The 9,168-nt window shown below is 39.0% G+C and overlaps 2 protein-coding genes across 2 annotated transcripts in view; one reads left to right on the forward strand and one right to left on the reverse strand.

Annotated features, from left to right (window-relative positions):
* The window catches only part of itgav (integrin, alpha V), a 52,942-nt gene extending 44,742 nt beyond the window's left edge, over nt 1–8,200 (reverse strand). The window contains exons 1-2 of the mRNA XM_024285998.2: nt 8,001–8,200; nt 1,392–1,522 (exon numbers count right to left, since the gene is read on the reverse strand). Of these exons, the coding sequence (XP_024141766.1) occupies nt 1,392–1,522; nt 8,001–8,167 (298 nt within the window). The 5' untranslated portion in view covers nt 8,168–8,200. The remainder of the gene's footprint in view (nt 1–1,391; nt 1,523–8,000) is intronic.
* A 324-nt stretch (nt 8,201–8,524) lies between these two features.
* Nucleotides 8,525–9,168, forward strand: part of med4 (mediator complex subunit 4) — a 9,476-nt gene continuing 8,832 nt past the window's right edge. The window contains exon 1 of the mRNA XM_024285999.2: nt 8,525–8,659. Coding sequence (XP_024141767.1) covers nt 8,574–8,659 — 86 coding nt within the window. The 5' untranslated portion in view covers nt 8,525–8,573. The remainder of the gene's footprint in view (nt 8,660–9,168) is intronic.

The raw sequence follows: 9,168 nt of genomic DNA on the forward strand, positions 1-9,168 counted from the left end.
TGTTACTGCATTATGTAGCTTCACAGCTTTTCCTATTTTCATAAACTGACACTAGACTCTTTACATCCAACGGAAGAACTGAGTTCCTTCTTGGTGAATGCTTAAAAGCAGCATATACTGAATAATAGTCCCAGTCCGATCATCTTTAATCCATTCTGAAAGTGTTCCAAGTGCTCTTTTAATATGATCATGTCATGTTTAGCCAAAATAAAAAAAATCTGGGTAATTTTCTAGGACACAGTTTCTGCAGTAGTTCATTAGAAATACGTTAACTTTTACAAAAATGCAATTTTTTCTTTTCAAATAGTATCACTTCATCTGCTCCTGATTCACAAAATTTGAATAAAAAAATATTCAAAAATACAATATGAAGCTTAATTTTCTTTATATGAGTCTTCAGTCATGAGAAAAATGCCATGAAAACCTGTTAAAAACACCAAAACTGTCATCAGAGTGGGTCTTTAAATGGTGCAATGCTCTGCTTTGCACAGCGGGGCTCCAGCAGGAAAACACTTTCTGACACACCGACTCAAAAAAGAGGAAATGCTGGAGGAGTAAGGCGTCAGGGTAAATATTTACAGCGGAAGAAAGCAGCTTCTGCTCCGTCATTTCACAGGTTTAACCCGATAAACAAACGACTCACAATTAGGCAAGTACTCTGCTGTACCATAGAGGCCACGTCAGAGAAACTGGTCGATGTCATTCAAACACACTCCTGATTTTAACTTCACACACACACATACAAGTTGCTGCTGATTGATCACCGTTTACTGAAGCTGTCCCAAAGCTAAGCACTTCCTGCTCGTGCAGGAAGTAGTTTATGGTCAGAGGTAGGTCTGCCAAAAACTATTATTTTGACAGTCGACTAATCACCGATTATTTTTTCCAATCAGCCGACTAATCGGGTCATGTGCAAACTGGATGTAAAGCACACATGTTAACCATCAATTGCCAGAAACTAACTAAAAACTAGATATATAGCATTAAGTGTGATAATGCTAGTGTGAATGCTGTAATCTGAATTTTGCCGCTGAAGATGCTGAAATTGAGAGCCGGCTAAAATATTAGTTAAATGCCAAATTAGCCTAAAAATCGGAAAAAGCCTAAATTTGCCAAAACAGCCAGCATGCAGCTGAAATACGAGCTAAAATTCAAAATAACGTAAAAAACCTTAATGTCAAAATAGTCCAAAAAGCTAGCAGAATGCCATTATAACTTTCAACTTTACTACACTCCAACTCCATATAATATAAAGTAACAACTAATCAACTATTAAATTAGTTGGTGACTATTTTAATAGTCGATTAGTCGACTAATCGTGGCAGCCCTAGTCAGAGTTACTTCTACTGTAAGCTCCACCTACACTAAGCCTGAGTAGAAAGTTCTGTTACCTGAGTTGTCAAACGGGACCTCCCGGCAGGAGGAGTCACCACTCCACGGGCAGCTGTATACCGCTCCTCTCTCCACCACGCTGCTGGAGGACGAGGTGTTTGCGCGAGGAGCTCCGATGAGAACGTCTGACCTGGACAGACCACAGGAATAGAGTCATTAGAGTCCACAAAAAGAGGGTCAGAGAGAAGCAGCGAGACCAAACACACACACATTCAGGACTTCTACACACACAATGCTATCTGAACTTTAGCTGAACCCAGAACATTTGGAGCTCATGAAGATTGTTTATCTCTAAACAGACCACATTAGTCTGTTAGAAATCACAACAATCTAACAAACAAAGCCTGATAAAAAAACCGCAGGACAAATTCCTCATGAACTCCATGTTAAAGTGGATCCAAATAAAGCTCCAAAGTTTAAGACCAATTAGTTGTCACCCACCTAGTCGTGTGAAATTGGTTTTCCGCCTTTGACCCATCCCCTGGGGGAGAGGTGAGCTGTAGATACAGCTGCACTCAGGAACCGTTTTAACGGTTTAACCCCCCAATCCAACCCCTTGATGCAGATTAACAAGCACTACTGTAGGTCCCATTTTTAGTCTTTAGTGTTACTCTGTCTGGATTCGAACTCACGACCTTCTTGTCTTAGGGAGGACACTCTACCATAAGGCCACTGAGCTGGTCAGTTTTAGCGCTCAATTCTTAAACCACCACAGAGCTCCTTATGTCACTGTGATGGAAAACTACAAAACTTTCTAGAATAAAAACTCCATTTATGTTGAATGGTACTAAAGTAGATTTCATGAAATACGTAAAGTGGAAAATAGTTCCTCTGGTTGTTCATTTTGTTGCAGACTTGAGCCGTTTCCAGTTTTGCAGCAGAAATCATTTCTAGTCTAAAGTTTCCAAACAAAGCGTCTTTGTTTGTGGCAGCTTGCTTTTGTTGCAGATTATCCTGAGGTAACCGCTCGGTGGATTACAACGCACAAAAGAACATTTCTCTGTTTGTGTTGGTGATTCTTTTAGACTGCTGTTCCACAGGACTCGGATGGACAAACGCCGTTTATGGACTGATGCTTCAGTTTGGACAGCGGCGTGAAAACAACAACAACAACAGAGAATGCAGCAGCAGCTCATCTCCATCTGTTCCTCTAAGACCTGAGGAGCTCAAACTACAGAATAAAAACTACAAAACATATTAAAACGATAATACTCACTGTAATTAATTTATGAAAGTAACATGTTATTTTCAGTGACTGATGAAAGTAACTTTCATGGTGGAAAATCCAACAACCTTTTTCAATTAAAATCATTGACCTATAAAGAATAACATTTTATTTTACAAAGAAGTACTGTTTTTTTCTTAAAATTCAAAGTTTTTTTTCAGTTTTAATGATGACAGCAACCTTTAAAAGTTAAAAAACAGTGATGATAACAACGCATCTAAGTTTCTGAAAACTTTAAGGAAATGTGTGTGAAATGAGATATGCCAAACTGTCTCTTCAGATGAATTCTGAGGAAAAACCAGCAGGAAACATGAGCAGGAAAACTTAAGTTTAGATCAGGGGCGTCAAACTCAATCACACAAGCAGCCAAATCCAAAACACTTCTTAGGGGGCCGAACAGGATAAACATTTATTGAACACTCTAAAACTACATTTTTAAAACGTTTTAACATAATTATGAACTAGATATACAGCATTAGCTGTGATAATGCTAGTGTGAATGCTGTAAGATGAATTTGACCGCTGAAGATGCTGAAATTGATAGGTAAAAACACTGAAGTTGATAGCAAGCTAAAATATTAGCTAAATGCCAAATTAGCCTAAAAAACTAAATAAAAAATAAATAAAAATAATGGGTCAACCAGCATGTAGTACAAAAAAAGCTAAACTTCAAACTAGCCTAAAAATGTGAAAAAAAGCCTAAAATAGCCAAATCAGCTAGTATGTAGCTGAAATATTAGCTAAACTCAAAAATAGACTAAAATAATCTTTGTAAATGCCAAAATAGTCCAAAAAGCTAGCAGAATGCCAATTTTTAAAACCGCAACTTAACATATTTCTGAATAATAAAAATACAGGAATATTATTCCAGAATAAATCAACTTAAACCTAAAATAACTTTCAATATTTTACTCTCCATAAAAATATATTTTGTCAAAATTACACAAGTTAGAAATAAGCACAAGATAACATCAGGTCATTAGTAACGATAAAATAAAATGATCTGGAGGGCCGGATCCAGCACTGGGGCCTTGACTCTAACATGTGGTTTAGACCGTCACAAAGTTCCAAAGACTCCAGACTAAATGAGGCAGACACCTCAAAAGTCCAGAAGAATCCACAGTGAAGCAGACGGTTGTGTTCCACCAAGATGACAACTATGAAAACACAAGAAACCTCAAATGTTACTCTTTTAAAAAAAATTTAAGCCAATCTAAACCACAAACCAGAAAGAAAAACTCGTAAAGAAGCACCCAGTGAAAACATACAGTGGAGCTGAAAAGTATTTGTCAGTCAACGAATCTGTAAGTTGATCCACTTAGTTTGGTCTGTTATGTTCATCATAAATATGTGTGCGACAGAATCTAAATAAGTAGTTCACCTTTCAGCTAATCCCTTTTCGGGGTCGCCACAGCGTAACAGCACCCACTGTTTCTCATCAGTGATTTGTCAGAGTTTTTATGCCAGATGCCCTTCCTGACACAACCCTGTACTTGAGGGGCACAGGGACCCAGTTAGGCAGCAGCGTCAAGGGTCTTGACTAAGGACCCAATCTGGATGGGGATCAGTGGACAACCCTGGGAATTGAACCCAGGGCTCCTGCATGCCAGCCCTTCACCTAGCCCACTGAGCCATCCAGCCGCTAGTGACAGAATGTAAATAAGAATCTAGGAAATCACATTATTTATTAAGGAATGTACTAGTAGAATAGTGTAGAAAACAAGTATTTAGCAATGTAACCTGATTGTCAATGATGAAGGTGTCAGGTTTCCTGCAAGTCTTCAGCTGCTATTTTGGTCCATTCTTCCATGCAGATCTTCTCAAGAGCTGTAATGTTTTGGAGTTGTTAATGAAAGCAGTACTTTCAACTCTATCTACAGATTTTTTTTTTTTTTTTGTTAGAACTATGAAATCTAGAGACTGGCTAGAACCATGCAGAACCATGAAATGCTTTGTGTAGCAACTCCTTTGTTGTTCGAGTGATGCGTTTAGGATGGTATGCTGGAAGATCCAGACCTGTTTCATCCTCAATGTTCTCGCTCATACAAGAAGGTTTTTGTCCATACATTGATCTATTCCTCCTTTCCTTAATACAGACTAGTCGTCCATCCCCTATGCTGTAAAAACCAAATCATGACGTTTCCACCCCTATGCTTCAAAGTAGATACAGTACTCTTGAGATTCAGTATTCTTCTCTCTCCAAATACGCTAAGTGACTCTTGGAACAAAGACATTCTCCCAATCCTCCTCTAGATCATCCAGATTGATTCTAAAGAACTTTAAACGGGTATGGACATGTGCTGGAGGATAGAGTTCCCCTGTGTAGTTCTGGGCTGATTCATCTTTGTTCTTAAGATCATTTTAATCCCAACAGGGGAGATCTTTCATGGAGCTCCAGCTGGAGGGAGATTATCAGCGATCTTGTATTTCTTCCATTTTCTAATAATTGCTCCAATAGTTAATCTCTTCTCTCCAAGTTGGTTGCTCATTGTAGACCAGTTCATCCCGGTCTTGTTCAGATATACAATCTAGTCCCTGGTGTCCCTTGACAGCTCGTTGGTCATGGTGGAGAGGTTATAGTCTGATTGTTTAAGGGCGTGGTCAGGTGTCTTTATACAGATTGCCAGTTCAAACAGGTGACATTAACACAGGTAACCAGTGGAGGATAGAAGAACTTCTTAAAGTAGTAATAACAGGTCTGTGTGGGACAGAATTCTTGTTTGTTTGGTGGAGATAAATAATTATTTTCTGCTCCATCCTTTATAACTCAATTGATTTTCTGAATTCTATTTTACATTCTGTTTCTCTCAGTATGATGAACCTTACAGACCAAACTCGTCTGGTAAAATGGGACAACTTACACAATCAGTGACTGACAAATACTCGTTGCCTCACTGTATGTATGGAGTCATTCAATGAAAACATATTGTACATTTCGGTCACCTGATTTAATACTAAGGCGTGTCCTATTTTAACTGTGATTTCAGAAACACTTTATTACCGTAACACTGTGTAATTAATCCAAGTCTGTACAAACGCTTGAGTTTGAAATACTTAAGCCAGAGTATAAACTAAGCATTTTTAGCAAAGATGACCTGCATGTGAAGCATTTTACTCCTGTTGCTGCTCCAGGTGGAGTCAAGTCTTAACAGGTATAGCAGTTTGCCAATCCCTTAAATGGTCGGAGGTTAAGGTTAGTGCCATATTAGGAGGATGAGGAGAAAACAAACTATTCTCAATAACTTTTAATATTTGTTTGAAATGTAAACAGCTTCTGATGTCGCTGGTTTAAGACCTGAAGAGAAACGACCACTTTAAATGGAGATTCTGGGGGAAAAAGCAGCATAATGAGTCATTTCCACTGTGACTGAACCCTTTTACACACACCAGTATCTGATCTCTCAGTGATCAGATCTTGAAAACAGTACAATCTAGACAAGGGGTGGGCAAACTACAGCCTGGGGGGAACATGCGGCCTATTAAACGATTTAATATGGCCCACCAAATTTGAATAAACAATTTTGATTACCTTTATTAATGTTTTATTTTCCCTGTAATTTGTGTCTTCTCATGGATGGCACATTGTTCAGGCACAGATAGTTATTCTGCACTCATGCAGGGTTTGAAATTATTTTGTTTTTCTGATATTTATGCGGGATTTCCAAGTCGGACAGTCATTTTCCTGATTATTCCAACAACACATGAATGCCACCCAATACACCCATTAGTTAAATGGCACTAAAATTAGAACAAAAACCATAATTTTGAAATAAAAAATCCAAAATGCAGTGTTTTAAAGTAAATTTCAATCAAGATTAAGGCATGTTTTTGTCCAGATCTTGTGTTTTTTTTTCCTTTTTTTTTTAAGGTGAATTACTGAAGCACAACATAAATCTGCTCCTGGTTCGGCCTTTCTGTCAAATTTTAAACCCCTTTTTGGCCCACAAGTCAAAAAGTTTGGCCGTCCCTGACCTAGACATTATCAGCAAATAGAAGTTATCTAATTGGGACTAGTGCTGCCGCAAACGATTATTTTAATAGTTGACTAATCATCGATTATTTTTTCTGATTAGTTAACTAATCAGGTCATGAGCAAACTGGATGTAAAGCACACATCTTAATCATCATTAGCTTTAAACTAACTAAAAAAAAAAAAGAAATTTGAAATTGAAAGCTAAAAACACTGATGTCAGCTGGACGAGGAAGTGAAGATCTTCATGGACAGAACTTCCTCCAAAATCCTGATTCTTTCTCCTTCCAGTTCACCAAAGACTTTTAGCTAATTCTCCAATGTTTATTGACTGTGATCAATACATTCAATCATTGGTTTCTCAGAGTTCTTGATAAAATAATCAAAGCTAACATCAAAATGCTCTTTCATTGATTTACAATCCTTTCCAACTGCGGTCAAATGAGCCGCCGTTCACATTTCCGTGGTCACATCAAGAAGCTCCGTGGAGTCTGGTGGAGATTTTCCAGCGTTCTCAGTCCTGCTACCGTAAGTATTGGATGAAACTCACACCAAAAATCCAGTGATGCTGATTTGACCACAGAAATGTGAACGGCGGCTCATTTGACTGCAGTCAATGTGAAGATACCATCTTCTCTTCTCCAGAACCTGAACTAGACACTAGGAACAGATGAGGGTTTAGTGCATGTGCAGCAGAGCTGTTGATGGAAAGAAGATCATTCATTCAGACAGAGTCTGTCCAAGACAGTTTGATTGATTTAAAGGAGAAATACTCAGAAATGAAAAAACAAGAAAACAAAAAAGGATTTCTTATTACATTTGTTCTCTTTAAGAAGAAAAATGCCACAAACACATGTAAAAAAAACTCAGAAAACGGGATTTTCATTGAAGGGGGACTTTAAAATCACCTAAAATACAATTTTGATTGGAGTGGGTAAGATAAATGAAAAGCATGTATCCAAAAACTTTTCAGATTTTTGTTTGTAACATGTTGAGAGTAGACTTAACCTGTTCAGAACAGTCCGAACTGCCTGAAGCAGATCAGGTATTAGGAAACATTCATTCCAGCTTCTGTTCTCCATGTTCTTGATTTCACATTAATTCACATTTTTAGGCATTAGTTTACTGTACAGACACTGAAAACAACAGAATACTACTTTTATTTTGCCCTGTAAATACATCACTATTGATAAGAATTTATAATAAATGTAATTGCTACTGTAGTTATTCTAACTTTCCTCTCTATAGAGCTTTTTTTGAAGAATTAATGTCAATGTTAAAGTATTTCTCCCCCTGTTTGACTCAGTTAGTATTAACTCCCGCGTGCGTGGAGCTGAAGGTGTCAAACGCTTCTGAACTTCCTCGCCTTCATCACAATAACGACCGTCATGCTTAGCGTGTTCAAAGCCTTACTCTCTGTTGTCCGGAGACTTGAAGAAGTCCACCGAGAAGCCGAAGTAGCTTCCCGGAGGTCCCAGGAACACGGAGGGCTTTTCCACGTCCAGGTTGAAGGAGCCGCCGCGCTGGAGGCGTAAACACACCAGAACCAGCAGGGCGAGCGCGGTGCGTCCCCCGGCCATGGCTGCTGCTGCTGCCGCTGAGGACCTCCGCGGCTTCACCGGCGAACGTGTGGGCGGAGGAGATGCTGCCACTCACCGGAACCGAACGTCCCGCGGCTCGAAAACATCCAACGGCGTCGCTTCAAATCAGCCGGGGAAATCTCAGCCGTCCGTCCGCGCGCGAGCTCGAACAAGTCTACATGTAAAACGTACACTTCCCCGGCGCGTGCCTCAGTCACCGAGCTTCAAAACACACGGCCGAACCGAGCCTCGACCCGTTTGGACTTCCAGAGAACACAGAACAGCAGGGTCCGGACGAGAGGCCACCGCGGCGGGGCTGCTGTTAGCGGGGAAGAGTGTCAGTCAGACTCCCTTAAACATCCAGCGAGCTAAAGTCAAGTCAGGCTAATTCACACGAAGAAAGCTGATGAGGGACTTCCGGTCTGTCCCTTTCAAAGCAAAAGCTCCCCACGCTGACGTCGTCAACCTTGATCTGAAAAACCTAAAAACACGGTCAGTGGATAAAAAAACAACAACTTTAAAACTCGATTTAATATAAAACTGTGTTTCAGTGTTTTAACATGTTATTGTTGCATTTTCTCATTAAGGAGAAAACAGCTGTAAATAAAACTAGAAAAGCTGCATTAACTGTGATGATGCTGGTGTGAATGCATTTTGCTGAATGTGTTACTGACAATGCAGCTTTTTGCTGAAAATGCTTAAGAATTTTACTGTATTTACTGAAGGTATTTCCTGAAAATGCTAAAGCTATTTGCTAAAGTTCCTTAAGGACTTAAAGTTGCAGAAAGAGCACAAAGCATATAAATAATTTCTTTAATAAATAAATAAAGTTAAAAATGCATTAAAAGTATAAACAGAATTAGCCCAAAACTTTAAAAAAGGTGAGTATTTTGATGAATGTTAGCTTACCTCAAAAAAAAAAGTCCCAAAATCCTTAGTAGGTGCCAAATTAGCCACAAAAAAGACAACATATTGCTAAAAGACTAGCTTAGCTCCAAATT

The sequence above is a fragment of the Oryzias melastigma genome, linkage group LG21 (assembly GCF_002922805.2).
Source record: "Oryzias melastigma strain HK-1 linkage group LG21, ASM292280v2, whole genome shotgun sequence".
In the NCBI taxonomy this organism is placed as follows: domain Eukaryota; kingdom Metazoa; phylum Chordata; class Actinopteri; order Beloniformes; family Adrianichthyidae; genus Oryzias; species Oryzias melastigma.